Genomic DNA, 16615 nt, shown 5'->3' on the forward strand with positions numbered 1-16615 from the left:
TCTTTTGCTCATCTCTTTCCCTCAGCTCTTCCTGTCAGCCCCTTTCCTCAGCTGTTTTCTTCAGCTCTTTCCCTCAGTTATTTCCCTCAGCACTTCCCTCTCAGCTCTTTCCTTCAGCTCTGTCCCTCATCTCTTCCCCTCAGCACTTTTCCTCAACTCTTTCCCTCAGCCCTTTTCCCCAGTTATTTCCCTCAGCTCTTCCCCTCAGCTCTTTCCCTCAGCACTTCCCCTCATCGCTTTCCCTCAGTTCTTTACCTCAGTCCTTTCCCTCTGCACTTTCCCTCAGCTCTTCCCCTCAGCACTTTTCTTCAGCCATTTCCCTCAGTTCTTTCCCTCAGCACTTTCCCTCAGTTCTTTCCCTCAGCTCTTTCCCTCAGCACTTTCCCTCAGTTCTTTCCCTCAACTCTTCCCCTCAGCCATTTCCCTCAGTTCTTTCCCTCAGATCTTTCCCTCAGCTCTTCCCCTCAACGCTTTCCCTCAGCTTTTCCCCTCAACTCTTCCCCCCAGCTCCTCCCGCCCAGCTTTTTCGCCGCAGCCCCTTCCCCTAGCCTTTTCCCCCATGCTGGTCCCTGCTTGCTGACCATGACCGAGCCCTCTTGCAGCTGTGGCCCCATCTTGGGATCTTCCCATCCTTTCCTTGGTTCCAGATGGTGGACCCGTCTAACGTTCCACCCTGGGGTCCTGCAGCCCAGGCGATTAGAAATGGATTTCTGATTTGAGGGCGCAAAATCAAGTTATCTTTTCGTCAGGGCGGTGGGCGGAGGCCGCTCCTTCAGCATCAGCTCTCCCACCGGCCTGGGATAGGGAGAGCGTGTAGAGCGAGTGTGGGCAGATTAATCGGAGTAGGTTGGCACGGCCTCCGGGATTAGGGTTTAAACACCGGCCTGGCATCTGCTTTGTCGCTAGTTTTCCTACCACGGACCCGACCCTGTGCATAAGCTGCTGACATTGGTGGTCGACGATGGGATTCAACCCCCGGTGGAGCTCAGCTGCAAGGAAAGGAATATCTTAGCAGCCACTTTCATTCGCTCCCTCCATAAAAACATAGGTAAAGGCGGGAAAGGGCGCGGTGGGAAAAGCAGGGAGGGCAGCAACTCTGGGGTGGAGGATAGTGAGCAGTGTGGACAGTCAGTAATCAGTCAGTCAGTTGTATTTATTGAGCGCTTACTGTGTGCGGAGCACTGTACGTTAGTGCTTGGGAGAGTACAACGATAAAGAGACACTTTCCCTTCCCACAACGAGCTTACAGTCTAGAAGGGGAGACAGATATTAATAGAAATCAGTAAATGGCAGATATGGACAGAAGAGCTTACAGTCTAGAAGGGGAGACAGATATTAATAGAAATCAGTAAATGACAGATATGGACAGAAGAGCTGTGAGGCTGGAAGTGGGGAGGATTAAAGGGAGCAAATCAGGGCGACGCAGAAGGGAAGAGGAAAAGAGGGCTTAGGGAAGGCCTCTTGGAGGAGGCGTGCCTTCTGTATGGCTCTGAAGTGGGGGAGAGTCATCCTTGAGGCCAGCGATCCTATCTACCGACTGCTGTACTCTGCCTGAAGCGCTCAGTACAGAGCCCCACACAGAGCGAGCGTTCAGCAAGCAGTTCTGATTGCTCTAATGTGATTGTGATCATGCCGGGGCCGCCTTCAGGAGGCTCCGAGACCTTCCAGGACAAGGTGAACTTCTTCCATCGCGAGCTACGGCAGGTCCACATGAAGAGACCTCACTCCAAGGTCACGCTGAAGGTCAGCCGATACTCCCTGTTGGACTCGGTGAGTCGCGTCACATCTCCCTGGCAACGTGTCGTTCCCGGCCTCTTCCTCCCGGGACCCCTCTGGGCACCAGTCAGTCGTATTTATCGAGCGCTTACCGTGTTCAGAGCACTGTCCCAAGCACTTGGGAGAGTGCAACACCAACAGGAGCAGGAGAGAAGATCATTTATTTATTTCTATTAATGTCCGTCTCCCCCTCTAGACTGTAGGTTCGGTGTCTGTTTATTGTTATATAATAATAATAATGATGGCATTTATTAAGCGCTTACTATGTGCGAAGCACTGTTCTAAGCGCTGGGGAGGTTACAAGGTGATCACGTTGTCCCACGGAGGGGCTCACAGTCTCAATCCCCATTTTACAGATAAGGTAACTGAGGCCCAGAGAAGTGAAGCGACTTGCCCAAAGTCACACAGCTGACAGTTGGCGGAGCCGGGATTTGAACCCATGACCTCTGACTCCAAAGCCCGGGCTCTTTCCACTGAGGCACACTGCTTCTCTATAGCTTACTCTCCCAAGTGCTTAGTACAGTGCTCTGCACCCCATAAGCACTCAATAAATACCATGGAATGAATGAATGAAGAGCAGAAGAGAAGCAGCTTGACCTAATGGATGAAACCCGGGCTTGGGAGTCAGAGGACCTGGGTTCTAATCCCGGCTTTGAGACTTGCTGGCTTGTGACGTGGGGCATGTCTCTTCACTTCTCTGTGCTTCAGTTTCCTCAACTGTTAAGATGGAGATTTTCATTTCTGTTCTCCCACTTACTTAGATCGGGAGCCCCATGCGGGGCAGGGACTGTGTACAACCTGATTAGCTCGTATCTACCGTAGTGCTTAGAACAGTGCTTGGCACATAATAAGCACTTAAATACCATGAATACTATTATTGTTACCAGACTAAATTCTCCGGGTCCTTTGTTTCTCTACCAACTCATGGTCTTTCCCAGTAACTCCCACAAATATAGTCATTGTTTGTCTTAAGCACTTAGTACGGTGCTCTCCACCTAGTAAGCACTCAGTAAATGCCATTAATTGACTCTCTCCCCTGAAATCCCACAAATATAGTCATTTGTCTTTAACACTTAGTACAGTGCTCTACACGTAGAAAATACTCGGTAAATACCATTGATTGTCTTTCCACCTCTCCTAGTGGTTGGGGTTGCCAGCAGGACCGTAAATTTACGCAGCTGTGCCCAGTTGCTTGCTGTGTGACCTTAGACAAATCACTTCACTTCTCTGGGCCAGTTTCCTTAACTGTAAAATGAGGATTAGATTGTACTCCCTCCTTCTTTGCCTCTTGTGGGACAGGGACTGTGTATAACCTGATGAACTTGTATCTACCCCACCGCTTAGAACAGTGCGTAGCACACACTAAGCCCTTAACAAATACCACAAATACCATAAAAACAAATGGGCCGCCTCTGTCCATTGCCACATTATCTATGGAGTTTGAAGTATTTTATGGATCCAACTGATTTTAGCTCATTTTCACACACTGTCTGTGAGTCTGTAGTCGTTGGCAACCGTCAGTGGTCCTTAATGCTTCCCCCCCAACCCCTCCCATCCCAGTCACATGATTTCACATGATCCAAGGTACATTCCTTCCCAGAGCAGGTTTGGCAGGTTTGGCCAGAGACTATTCCATGGACCGCTGGCTGGAATTTCTGCTTTCCCTCTCCTAGGGGATTTTTCGGGTCGGGAAAGTTGCCCTCTGCTGACTTGAGTTCCATTATCGATGCACTTTGGGTCTAGAGAAAGGGAATCATCAGTACTGACTTCTATTTCTGGCTCTGCCCCCGACTCAGTTTCTCGGAGCAGAGTGAATCAGCTCTCTGCGACTCTGTGGGAGACGGTTCGTTTGGCATCTGCGTTGCAGTTCAGTTTCGGTCCAGAGCTGCTCTCTTTGATCTTCGGTCCTTTCTTTGGAAGGATATCTTGCTTTTATGTGTTGGATTCCTCCAAGTGTAGGACATGTTGCCAAAGGGGCTTGTAGAGAGAGAGTGTGTGGCGAGTTGATTCAGACTGGTTTTGAAAATAAAAACTGGACAGTTAAAGGACATCAAGAATTCTCCAGGGTGAATCACGCAGGGCCGGAGCGAACACACCCAATATTGCCATAGCGAGAGTTTTCCATCTGTGATTTGGCCAGAATGAGACTAGGCCCTAGGGTTCATTTTTTCAGCAACGCGAGCCCGTGCGGCATCATAGCGGTGAGTACTACAGTGCTCTGCACACAATAAGCGCTCAATAAATACCGTTGAGTGCATGAATGAATGAATACTACAGCACAAGTTTTCCTCAGCACCGAGGCTCGTTCAGGTCGGCCCCAATCCTCACATCGTAGGAGAATTGGGAGGCGTGGATTTGTGTCAAAAGAAAATGGCTTTTAGTAGGCGCCTAGGAGCGGTGTTCTTTCATCAAAGAAAATTGTTTTCTGGGGAGATGTGGTGAAGAAAGGGCACCCCTGCTGCGTGTCTGTCTGAAGCGTATAAGCACTGGCAGAATTATTTTCTCCTTTTGGGGTTTTTGAAGTCACCCTGTCCAGAAGACATCTGGACTGTTTGGCCCAGGGCAGGCAGAGTTTCAGCTTTTCTTCTTCTTTCTTCCTCCTCCTCCTCCTTCTTCCTCTTTGTCTACTTCTTCTCCTTCTCCTCCTTTTTTAAAAATTATGGTATTTAAGGGCTTACTATGTACCAAGCACTGAACTAATCGCCGGGGTAGATCCAAGCTAATCAGGTTGGAATGGTCCCTGCCCCACATGGGGCTCGCTGTCTTAATCCCCATTTTGCAGATGAGGTAAGCGAGGCACAGAGAAGTGAAGTGACTTGCCCAGGGTCAAACAGCAGACAAGCGGCAGAGCCGGAATGAGAATCCAGGTCCTTCGGACTCCCGGGCCCGGGCTCTATCCACTAGACCACACTGCCCATACTGTGGGTCACAGTCTCAAGACTGGAGGTGGGCAGTAGAGTGGTGATTGGCATCCAGTCCCGAGCTGTTGGCCTTCCCGATGGCTGATTGCCCCAGCATAGACTCGTGGAGCCATGGGCAAGTCATTCCCCGAGGGACGGGGGCCGCACTCATTGCCACCTGAGTATTCTCTCCCGGTCCCTACTACGGTGTTCTTCACACAGTGAGCAGTTAATAAATGCTATTTCTACTACTACTTCTCTGGGCCTCAGTTTTTCCTTCTCTGAAAATGGATGGCAAAAATATCTGGCGTTTCCACGTCAGAGGCAGTGTGGCCTAGTGGATAGAGCACAGACTGGAGTCAGAAGGCCCCAGGTTCTAATCCTGGCTCCGCCACATGTCTGCCACGTGTCACTTTAATTCCTTGTGCCTCAGTTACCTCATCTGTACAATGGGGATCAATATTGTGAGCCCTTTAATAATGATGGCATTTATTAAGCTAATAATAATAATAATAATAATGATAGCATTTATTAAGCGCTTACTATGTGCAAAGCACTGTTCTAAGCACTGGGGAGGTTACAAGGTGATCAGGTTGTCCCACGGGGGGCTCACAGTCTTCATCCCCATTTTACAGATGAGGTAACTGAGGCCCAGAGAAGTGAAGTGACTTGCCCAAAGTCACACAGCTGACAATTGGCAGAGCCGGGATTTGAACCCATGACCTCTGACTCCAAAACCCATGCTCTTTCCACTGAGCCACTATGTGCAAAGCACTGTTCTAAGCTCTGGGGAGGATACAAGGTGATCAGGTTGTCCCACGGGGGGCTCATAGTCTTAATCCCCATTTTACACATGAGGGAACTGAGGCACAGAGAAGTGAAGTGACTTGCCCAAAGTCAATTGGCGGAACCAGGATTTGAACCCATGACCTCTGACTCCAAAGCCCGGGCTCTTTCCACTGAGCCACGTGAGCCGTTTGTGGGACAGGGACTGCGTCCAAGCTGATTAGCTTGTATCCACTCCAGTGCTTTGTACAGTGCCTGGCACATAGAAAGCGCTTCGTGAACACCATTTTAAAAAATGATTTTAAGGTTAATTATCTTTTTTAAAAAAAATGCGGAAAGCACTTTGATTTCTTTGGGAGTAGGCGTCATGTAAATATAGAGGAGCGGGTTAAAGCTGTCCTGATTATTATTAAATCTCTTCGGAGTGCCAGCAGTACACTAGGTAACGAACTGGCATGGAGATGTTCTCGCGCTCTTGTCTTCAGCGCCTGTGAGATGCCAAAATGCTGACAGTTCTTCCCTTCACTACCTCCAGTCTCTGAAAGCCACTCGGAATTTCTCCATCTCCGACTGGAGCAAAAACTTTGAAGTGATTTTCCAAGACGAGGAAGGTGAGTCCGAGCCGACCCATCCGCCTCGGGGGAGACTTTCCATTTTCCAAGGGGACTAGAGAACGGGAGGAGGAGGAAGAGCCAGCTCCAGCGGGCAAGGAGCCTGGAGTGTTTTGGATAAAAGAGAGAAGTCAGCCTTTGTCCTTCTCCCTCCCTGCAAGGCCCAGCAAACCGAATGACCTATTTGGGTATTCCGAGGAGCGGACTAAAATTCTCCGAGCTTCTGCGCGTCTCCCATCTTGGGTAGACCAGGAACGTTGTTCTCGTGGTGAGCGGCTGGCACGGCCCAGGTGTAATCGATGTTCTTGGGACCCATCTTGCCTTCCAGCTCTCGACTGGGGAGGGCCTCGCCGGGAGTGGTTCGAGCTAATCTGCAAAGCCCTGTTTGACACCACCAATCAGCTCTTCACCCGCTTCAGTGATAACAACCAGGCTTTGGTGAGTCTGTAGAATCCTTTCACCGCCCAAGTTGCCCCCTCTGCCCCCACCCCCAAGCTGGAGAAGATGGGTTTCTTGTTACCAGTAGCTGCAATAAGAAGCAGCGTGATTTGGAGGTTAGACGGTAGACCTGGGTTCTGGGTTGACTCTGCCCTTGGCTGTCTGTGTAAGCCCGAGGCAGATTGCTTCGCATTCTGGGCCTTCGACTAATAATACTGATAATAACTGTGGCTTTTGCTAAACACCATATGCCAAGCACTCTGCTAAGCCCTGGGACAGATATACGATAATCAGGTTGGACACAGTCCCTGCCCAACACGGAGCTAACAGTCGAAGGGGGAAAGAGAACAAGTGCTTAACTGTTTCTCAGTTTCCTCTTCTCTAAAATGAGGGCTGACTGTGACTGTGATGTGACTGTTATTACCGGTGTCTTACCAGTAGAATGTTTTTTTGAGGCAAACCTGTATTAGCAGCTTTCCTCATTAGGCTTATTGACCCGTTAGAGGAAGTCGCCTCTGGCTGACAGAATTCCCATTTAAACTTGGAGTCCCTGACGTACTCCATTTCCTCCCAGCCCCAGCTCTATAAAGAGGAAAGAATCTCTTATAATAATAATAATAGTGATGGTATTTGTTAAGCGCTTACTGTGTGTCAAGCGCTGGGGTAGATACAATAATAATGATGATGGCATTTGTTAGGCGCTTACTATGTGCCAAGCACCATTCTAAGCGCTGGGGAGGTTACAAGGTGATCGGGTTGTCCCACGGCGGGGGCTCACAGTCTTAATCCCCATTTTACAGCTGAGGTAACTGAGGCACAGAGAAGTGAAGTGACTTGCCCAAAATCACACAGCTGGCAATTGGTGGAGCAGGGATTTGAACCCATGACCTCTGACTCCCAAGCCCGGGCTCTTTCCACTGAGCCAGGCTAAGCTGCTTCTCTGGTACAAGGCTATCAGGTTGTCCCACGGGGGGCTCACAGTCTTAATCCCCATTTGACAGCAGATTGGGTAAACGGAGGCCCAGTGAAGTGACTTGCCTGAAGTCACACAGCTGAGGATTAGAACCCACGACCTCTGACTCCCAAGCCCTGGCTCTTGCCACTGGTGGTTCCACGGGACGTCGACCAAGTCGAATCCATCAGCTCTTGGCTTCGCCCTGAGAGTTTCTCAAATGCCCGACGTGTTCCCAGCCTCCCGGCCTTTGCGGCATCTTAACCGGGGTTCTGTGTCGGCAGGTGCATCCCAACCCCAACCGCCCTTCCCACCTCCGGCTGAAGGTCTACGAGTTTGCGGGCCGGCTCGTGGGCAAGTGCCTCTATGAGTCGTCCCTGGGAGGTGCTTACAAGCAGCTGGTGCGGGCCCGCTTCACCCGTTCCTTCCTGGCCCAAATGATAGGCCTGCGAATGCACTATAAGGTGAGACCTGGAAGCCATCCTCTTCAGCGCGACCCTTGGCTTCGAGCCACCAGGCAACCTCCCCTTCAGTAAAGAAGCGGTAGAGTCCCCCAAGTCCCCCAAGTCAGAGAGCGTTAACGGTCTCATACTTTTTCCCCACCCCCTCAACCCTCTCTCCGCAGTATTTTGAGACCGACGACCCCGAATTCTATAAATCCAAAGTCTGCTTCATCCTGAACAACGACATGAGCGAGATCGAGCTGGTTTTCGCGGAGGAAAAATACAACAGATCAGGCCAGCTGGATAAGGTGAGTGAAGGACCAATCCCTCTCACCTCCCACCACAAGTGGGGTTCAGTAAGGTGGGTTTTGCGCTCTGGAAGGAGCCCATGTTTCAGAAGGCTGCAGGCTTCACCAGCATTGAGGTCCCCTAAATAAGAGCAAGCCTTATCTCTCTCTCTCTCTCTCAAACACACCACACAGCCCCACAACTTTTGCATCCCATCTGCCTTTTGAGGTGTTCCTCATGTACATCAACACTCTGACATTCATTCAGTCGTATTTATTGAGTGCTTACTGTGTGCAGAGCACTGTGACATTTGTCTCTTCTGTCACTACATAGGCCCCGGAGCTGGTTCTGAGCCTCTCTCCTGAAGAGCATAAGCCCCCTAGCATTTACACCCTATTTCTTCACCCACCATAGGTGGTCTCATTCCCTCCTTCCGGGCCTTTCTCAGTATCTCCCAGAGGCGGATTTCCATTGGCATCTCAGCTCTTCCTAGATTATGCTGCGTCCTCGACCTCGGGGTGTTTAACGGAGGCTTTTCTGGGTGCTTTATCCTGGGTTACACTAGATTGTAATAAACCCCTAGGAGCAGGGGCTGAGTCTTTGGTTTCAGTCACACTCTACTTAGCACAGTGCTTTGCACATAGTAAGCGCTTAATAAATGCCATCATCATCATCACAGCACTGTGCACATAGTAAGTAGCCCTGTTGATAAGGCAGTCAGTCAATCGTACTTATTGACTGTATGTAGAGTCCTGTACTAAGCGCTTGGGAGGGTACAGTAGAACAAACACATCCCCTGCCCACAACAAGTCTGAAAGATCCCGAGAAGCCAGCAGTGAGTTGAGGCAGGATAATAATAATAATAATGATGATGATGGCATTTGTTAAGCGCTTACTATTCATTCATTCATTCATTCAATCGTATTTATTGAGCGCTTACTGTGTACAGAGCACTGTACTAAGCGCTTGGGAAGTACAAGTTGGCAACATATAGAGATAGTCCCTACCCAACAGTAGGCTCACAGTCTACTGTGTGCCAAGCACTGTTCTAAGCACTGGGGAGGATACCAGGTGATCAGGTTGTCCCACCTGGGGCTCACAGTCTTCATCCCCATTTTACAGATGAGGGAACTGAGGCCCAGAGAAGTGAAGCGACTTGCCCAAAGTCACACAGCTGACAGTTGGCGGAGCCGGGATTTGAACCCATGACCTCTGACTCCCAAGCCCGGGCTCTTTCCATTGAGCCACGTGATTGGATCTTTCTCTCCTGGTGGGGTTTAAGGTAGAGAAGAACGAGAGGCACGTTTCCAACCTCTGCAGCGGTAAAGCTGTGAGAAACAAACCTAACAGCTAGTAATTTAAGAGAATCCTCTTTTCGTCTGTGGAGAGAAAGCCTCGTCTTTCCCTAGGTTGGGATGAGGGACAGGGGAATTTGGACTGGGTTTGAGGAAAGCCGTGGTCTCCTAATTTGGGAAATCAGTCCATCGATGGTGTTCATTCCTTCATTCATTCAATCATGTTTATTGAGCGCTTACTGGGTGCAGAGCACTAAGCACATGGGAAGTACACATTTACTATATGCAGAACACTGTACTAAGTGCTTGGGAGAGTACAATCCAACAGAATTAGCAGGAACATTCCCTGCCCGTAACAAGCTTACAGTCTAGAGGGGGAGACGGATATTAATATGAATAAATAATTTGTAATATATGTAAAGATACGCGCCGGAAACAGAGCTAACTGGGGAAACTGAGCCGACTCCATTGCAGTTGGGTTTGGAAACCGTTTGGAAACCGTGTCAAGGGTGAACCGTGGAAACCGTTAGTTCTAAAGCACGGGGGAAATATCAAGCAATCAGTGGTAATTATTAAGTGCTGTCTGTTTGCGGAGCACTGACCAGAACAACGAGCTTTCGGTCAATATGACGGTTCTCTAAATGTAGCAGTTAATTTCCCTCCGCTCACCCAGCTCTTTCTGGCCCCCAGTTTTCACCTTAGCTGAAGGTCCCTCCGCTGAGCCTGGTAATAATAATGATCATATTTGTTAAGCGCTTAGTAATAATAATAATAACGATGGCATTTATTAAGCGCTTACTATGTGCAAAGCACTGTTCTAAGCGCTGGGGAGGTTACAAGGTGATCAGGTTGTCCCACGTGGGGTTCGCAGTCTTAATCCCCATTTTCCAGCTGAGGTAACTGGGGCCCAGAGAAGTGAAGGGACTTGCCCAAGGCCACACAGCCGATGGCGGAGCCGGGATTAGAACCCGTGACCTCCCGACTTCAAGGCCCGTTGCTCTATGCACTGCGCCACACTGCTTCTCATGGCGGTAGTCAGTGGTTGTTGGCTTTAAGAGGGTCGGGGAACTGGAGGTGTTAGCCAACCTAGAAGACGCTAAACCGTAAGCTCGGTGCGGGCAGGGAACATATCTACCACCTCCGTTGTACTGTCCCCTCCCAAGCACATAGTACACTGCTCTGCACACAGTAGGCGCCCAATAGATACCTTGGTGCAGTTTTCTGCAAAGGGTAGGAGCTCAGTAAATGCTTCTGATCGATTGATTGAAGAGTAACAATACAAGCCACAACATCCCTGAATCATCCTTCTCTTTTAGGACTCTTTCATGATAGGGTTTACCTGCAATAGTCGATCTTGGCTTAAACCTTATCCTTCCCCTCACCTGTCTTGACTAGAGTCCATTTCAATTTTACGTTTGGGCGAGGACAGATTTAATGAAGCATAGACAGCGATAGGTCTGTATGGGTGTTAGCACAAGGGGTCTCGTCGCCAGGATGTGAAAGATAACACCCAAGAAAGTGAAGCATTTCCGGAATAATAATAATAATGGTATTCGTTAAGTGCTTACTGTGTGCGAAGCACTGTTCTAAGCGCTGGGGGGGGGATACAAGGTGATCAGGTCATCCCGTGTGGGGCTCACAGTTTTAATCCCCATTTTACAGACGAGGCAACTGAGGCCCAGAGAAGTGAAGTGACTTGCCCAAAGTCACACAGCTGACAGTAATAATGATGGCACTTATTAAGCGCTTACTATGTACAAAGCCCTGTTCTAAGCGCTGGGGAGGTTACAAGGTGATCAGGTCGTCCCACGTGGGGCTCACAGTCTTCATCCCCATTTTACAGATGAGGTAACTGAGGCCTAGAGAAGTGAAGTGACTTGCCCAAAGTCACACAGCTGACAGTAATAGTGACGGCATCTATTAAGCGCTTACTATGTGCAAAGCCCTGTTCTAAGCGCTGGGGAGGTTACAAGGTGATCAGGTCGTCCCACGTGGGGCTCACAGTCTTCATCCCCATTTTACAGATGAGGTAACTGAGGCCCAGAGAAGTGAAGCGACTTGCCCAAAGTCACCCAGCTGACAAGTGGCGGAGCCGGGATTCGAACCCATGACCTCTGGCTCCCAAGCCCGTGCTCTTTCCACCGAGCCACGCTGCTTCTCTGAGAAGAAACCATTTGAAATTTCCACTTGGAAGTCCTGTTATTGACACACGTTCACCGCTACGCTGTTAATAAATCGCTGTTTATGAATATATTCAGATCGCTTTGATCCACTTTTTCATCACTTTTACAGTGTTTTCCAAAGGAAACTCTAGTTTGTTTCCCGCTCTTTCACTCAACATTCTGTTTCCGAGGCAGCCGCGAGAGAAAGTGAAGCTGGGGTACGGCCGTGGATCGGTACGAGAGCAGTGGCCCTGCTGCTTGGTTGGGGATTCGGAGGACAGGATACGCTCAGCTCGAAGGGGCAGCAGCCAAGGGATTTAATAATATTAATAATAATAATAATGATGATGGTATTTGTTAAGCGCTTACTATGTGCAAAGCACTGTTCTAAGCGCTGGGGAGGTTACAGGGTGATCAGGTTGTCCCACGGGGGGCTCACAGTTTTATTCCCCATTTTACAGATGAGGTGACCGAGGCCCAGAGAAGTGAAGCGACTTGCCCAGAGTCACCCAGCTGACAATTGGCGGAGCAGCTGACAATTGGCGGAGCTGGGATTCGAACCCGTGGCCTCCGACTCCAAAGCCCGGGCTCTTTCCACTGAGCCACGCTGCTTCTCTATTTGTCTGATTTGTCCAACTAGTCATCGCCGGGTAACTCGATTGCCAAACTCAGTATCTGCTTTCGCTGTTCCCTCTAATTTCAGGTTATAGAGCTCATGGCCGGTGGGGCGCAGACCCCCGTCACCAACGAGAACAAGATCTTTTATCTAAATCTGCTTGCCCAGTACCGGCTGGCCAGCCAGGTGAAAGAGGAAGTGGAACACTTCTTGAAAGGTTGGCCCCCCGCCCCCCTCGGCCTTCTCTCAGCAGCCCGTCGTTGGGTAGGGACCGTCTCTATACGTTGCCGACTTGTACCTCCCAAGCGCTTAGTACAGTGCTCTGCACCCTGTAAGTGCTCAATAAAACCTCCCCAGCGCTTCGAACAGTGCTTTGCACATAGTAAACGCTTTATAAATGCCATTATTATTATTATTAAATACAGTTGAAAGACCGCCACCAACACCGAGTCGGGTTTTAATCTGCCTTTTCCCTTCCAGGCCTCAATGAGTTGATCCCCGAAAACCTCTTGGCTATTTTCGACGAGAATGAGCTGGAGGTAGGGTGCTTAGATTTCCTTCCGTTTCCCTGCATGTTTTCGGAGCGCGGCCCTACGCCGGGGGGATAACTCAGAGTAGGGTTGGGGTAACGTGGAGAGAGGAACCCATTCCCGTCGGAGAAGTGACGAACCCTGCCTTTCTGGCTCGGTTCGATAAAACCCGATCACTTGAACCGCCCACAAGTAGTCGCTTGCTGTTTATACCAGGAGAGTGTTTGTCTTTGGCTGCTATTAAAAGCTTCCCGGAAGGCGGAGAGCAAACTGGGGACTTCCATGCAGGATTTCTTTAATTGTCTATATATCCGAGCGAGTTCTGTAATAATAATAATAGTAATGATGGCATCGTTGTAAGTGCTGGGGAGGTTACAAGGTGATCAGGTTGTCTCACGGGGGGCTCACAGCCTTAATCCCCATCTTCCAGATGAGGTCACTGAGGCCCAGAGAAGTGAAGTGACTTTCCCAAAGTCACACAGCTGACAGTTGGCGGAGCCAGGATTTGAACCCCTGACCTCTGACTCCAAAGCCCGGGCTCTTTCCACCGAGCCACGCTGTTGACTCGGCACACAGATCGGAACAGATTCAGGCAGCGGTTTCAGCAAAGCCTCTTGTTCTAAATTTAAAGACTAAAATCCACGGAGTCATTTTTGACGTAGGGACCGCTAATCAAGAAGTTTGACTGGTTGAGAGACTCAAACAGGGCAGTTAAGATGGTCCATGCTTGGCTTCACCTTTGCAGGGCAACGAACAGTTGCTCGTTTACCCTGCAGGTTTTCAGGGGAGGATGATGATGGTATTTGTTAAGCGCTTGCTATGTGCCAAGCACTGTTCTAAAGCGCTGGGGCAGATACAAGATAAATCAAGTTGTCCCACGTGGGGCTCACAGTCTTAATCCCCATTTTACAGATGAGGGAACTGAGGCACAGAGAAGTTAAGGATGCTCTTAGATTTGATTTTTGTCATTCCCCTGGCCAGGCATTAGAACTCTACTGCCTTCTCTCTAGTTGGAATGAGCCAAGTATTCCACGCTACTGGGATGTGCTGACATATACTGACACTAATGTGTGTGTTTCACCCTGGGGGTGGTTTTATTTTATTTTTTTTTAATTACCCAACATACAATCTGAATCAGGGCATGAGTGAAGTCAAGATAGATGAGCAACGTGGCTCAGTGGAAAGAGCCCGGGCTTTGGAGTCCGAGGTCATGGGTTCGAATGCCGACTCCGCCACCTGTCTGCTGTGTAACCTTGGACAAGTCACTTAACTTCTCTGAGCCAGTTCCCTCATCTGTAAAATGGGGATTAAGACTGTGAGCCCCGCGTGGGACAACCTGATCACCCTGTATCCTCCCCAGCGCTTAGAACAGTGCTTGGCACATAGTAAGCGCTTAACAAATGTTGTTATTCTTCTTCTTCTTCTTCTTCTTCTTCTTATCATTATTATTATTATTATTATTATTAAGCTCAGGTTGGAAAGTGGGGTGATAGCGAATGAAAGGTGCAGAAAGTTTTGAGCTCCTTCCATCTTGAGTCACAGTCCTGAGCGACGGGGCCGGGAGCAGAGCTAAACTAAATGACTCCATCTCTGCTCCTTCGCTCTAAACTCTTTATCAGTAGTCAGTGGATTATTTTTTTTAATTTTCCAGTTTTGCTTTTGTCTTGTGGCATTTGGCCCAGTGACTGCAACCTTTCTTTCAGAGTGCAGATTGGCCCCACGGCTCACGTTTCCCTTCACGGAGTTCGCTTAACCGTTTTTCCAGTTTAGATAACGGGCTGGATGCGATCGATTCCCGCGGGCTTCCCTACTCACTTTGGTGTCTCGTATTTCCAGCTACTGATGTGCGGTACGGGAGACATCAGCGTCTCGGACTTCAAGACGCACGCAGTGGTGGTGGGAGGCTCCTGGCATTTCCGCGAGAAGGTAAGTGGCCCATCTGGGATGAGGGAGGGAGTTCTGCTCCCGGCCCTGTCCGGAAATCCCCTTCCACCTTCTGGGATGCAGTTTCCAGGCCCCGGGGAGGCAGAGGAGGGAGACGAAGTGGGAAGAAATGGAGTGGGATTTGAGGAGGAAGGAAGGGAGGCAGGGCGCGTAAGAGGCAACAGGGAAATCAAGAGTAAACATTCATTCATTTATTCAATCAAATGTATTTATTGAGCACTTACTGGGTGCAGAGCACTGTATTCATTCATTCAATCGTATTTATTGAGCGCTGACTATGTGCCCTTCTGGGAAGAGGTCCCAGCTAGAAGTTATCTGGTGACTGTCCTCTCCCAAGCGCTTAGTACAGTGCTCTGCACACGGTAAGCGCTCAATGAATGCCACTGAATCAATGAATGATGATGATGGTATTTGTTAAGCGCTTACTACGTGCTCCTATGTGGAAGGCACTGAACTAAGCGTTGGAGTAGATACAAGATGATCAGGTTGGATCTCTCCTAAGGCCATTCTTTTGATAATAATAATGATGGTATTTGTTAAGCACTTATACTGGAGTAGGTACAAGATTCGTTCATTCAATATTATTTATTGAGCGCTTACTATGTGCCGAGCACTGTACTAAGCGCTTGGAAAGTACAATAGAGCAGTAAAGGGAGACACAATCGTTGTTGTGACTAGGGGAAGCCCCGGAGCAGACTATCCGGTTGGACCTCCCCTAGGGCCATCCTTTTGGTAAGAATAATGGTGGTATTTGGTAAGCGCTTACTGTGCGCCGGGCACTGTACTAAGCGTGGAGTTGGTACAAGATTTGTTCATTCAATCGCATTTATTGAGCGCTTACTGTGTGCGGAGCACTGTACTAAGCGCTTGGAAAGTGCAACAGAGCAGTAAAGGGAGACATAATTGTTGTTGTGATTATTGGGGGGGGAAGCCCCGGAGCAGACTATCCGGTTGGATCTCCCCTAGGGCCATCCTAAAGAATAATGGTGGTATCTGTTCAGCACTTACTGTGTGCCAGGCACTGTACTAAGCGCTTGAGTTGGTACAAGATTCGTTCATTCAATCGCATTTATTGAGCGCTTACTGTGTGCAGAGCACTGTACTAAGAGCTTGGAAAGTACAATAGAGCAGTAAAGGGAGACACAGTCGTTGTGATTATTGGGGAGAGCCCCGGAGCAGATTATCCGGTTGGATCTCCCCTAAGGCCATCCTAAAGAATAATGGTGGTATCTGCTCAGCACTTACTCTGTGCCAGGCGCTGTACTAAACGCCGGGGGAGATAGTGGGATTGGGCGCGGCCCCTGTCCCGCGTGGGGCTTGCGGTCTTTCCGCCCAGCCGCCCCCGGCCCCCTGACCCCCCCCTCCGCCGCCCCCGTCCGTCCCCCCCCGCCCCGCCCCCCGTCAGGTGATGCGGTGGTTCTGGACGGTGGTCTCCAGTTTCACCCAAGAGGAGCTGGCCCGGCTGCTGCAGTTCACCACCGGCTCGTCGCAGCTGCCCCCCGGGGGCTTCGCCGCCCTCTGCCCTTCGTTCCAGATCATCGCGGCCCCCACCCACAGCACGCTGCCCACGGCACACACCTGGTGAGTGTCCGGCCGCCCCCTCCCCAACCCCCGGGGAACCGCGGCCCGCCTCGGGCCCGGGCGCCGCGGCCGCTGGCTCACCGCTCTTCCTTTGGCCTTGCAGTTTTAACCAGCTGTGCCTCCCTACGTACGACTCGTACGAAGAGGTTCACAAGATGCTGCAGCTGGCCATCAGCGAGGGCTGCGAGGGCTTCGGCATGCTCTGACACCCCCTCCTCTCCGTCCTCCCGCTGCCCAGTCCCACCCCTCTCCCCCTCCCCCTCGCCCACGGCTGCCCCTGAGGGGTAGTATGC

At 50.1% G+C, this 16615-nt stretch overlaps 1 protein-coding gene across 4 annotated transcripts in view; it reads left to right on the forward strand.

The window, feature by feature from the left end:
• AREL1 (apoptosis resistant E3 ubiquitin protein ligase 1) overlaps window positions 1–16615 on the forward strand; it is a 77482-nt gene extending 60867 nt beyond the window's left edge. For all 4 annotated transcript variants that reach the window (XM_038765734.1, XM_038765733.1, XM_038765736.1 and 1 more), the window contains exons 10-20: window positions 907–1048; window positions 1649–1770; window positions 5998–6073; window positions 6402–6511; window positions 7748–7927; window positions 8089–8214; window positions 12355–12484; window positions 12748–12806; window positions 14634–14723; window positions 16147–16322; window positions 16426–16615. In XM_038765734.1, the coding sequence (XP_038621662.1) occupies window positions 907–1048; window positions 1649–1770; window positions 5998–6073; window positions 6402–6511; window positions 7748–7927; window positions 8089–8214; window positions 12355–12484; window positions 12748–12806; window positions 14634–14723; window positions 16147–16322; window positions 16426–16528 (1314 nt within the window). In that variant the 3' untranslated portion in view covers window positions 16529–16615. The remainder of the gene's footprint in view (window positions 1–906; window positions 1049–1648; window positions 1771–5997; window positions 6074–6401; window positions 6512–7747; window positions 7928–8088; window positions 8215–12354; window positions 12485–12747; window positions 12807–14633; window positions 14724–16146; window positions 16323–16425) is intronic.

The sequence above is a fragment of the Tachyglossus aculeatus genome, chromosome 23 (assembly GCF_015852505.1).
Source record: "Tachyglossus aculeatus isolate mTacAcu1 chromosome 23, mTacAcu1.pri, whole genome shotgun sequence".
Lineage (NCBI taxonomy): Eukaryota > Metazoa > Chordata > Mammalia > Monotremata > Tachyglossidae > Tachyglossus > Tachyglossus aculeatus.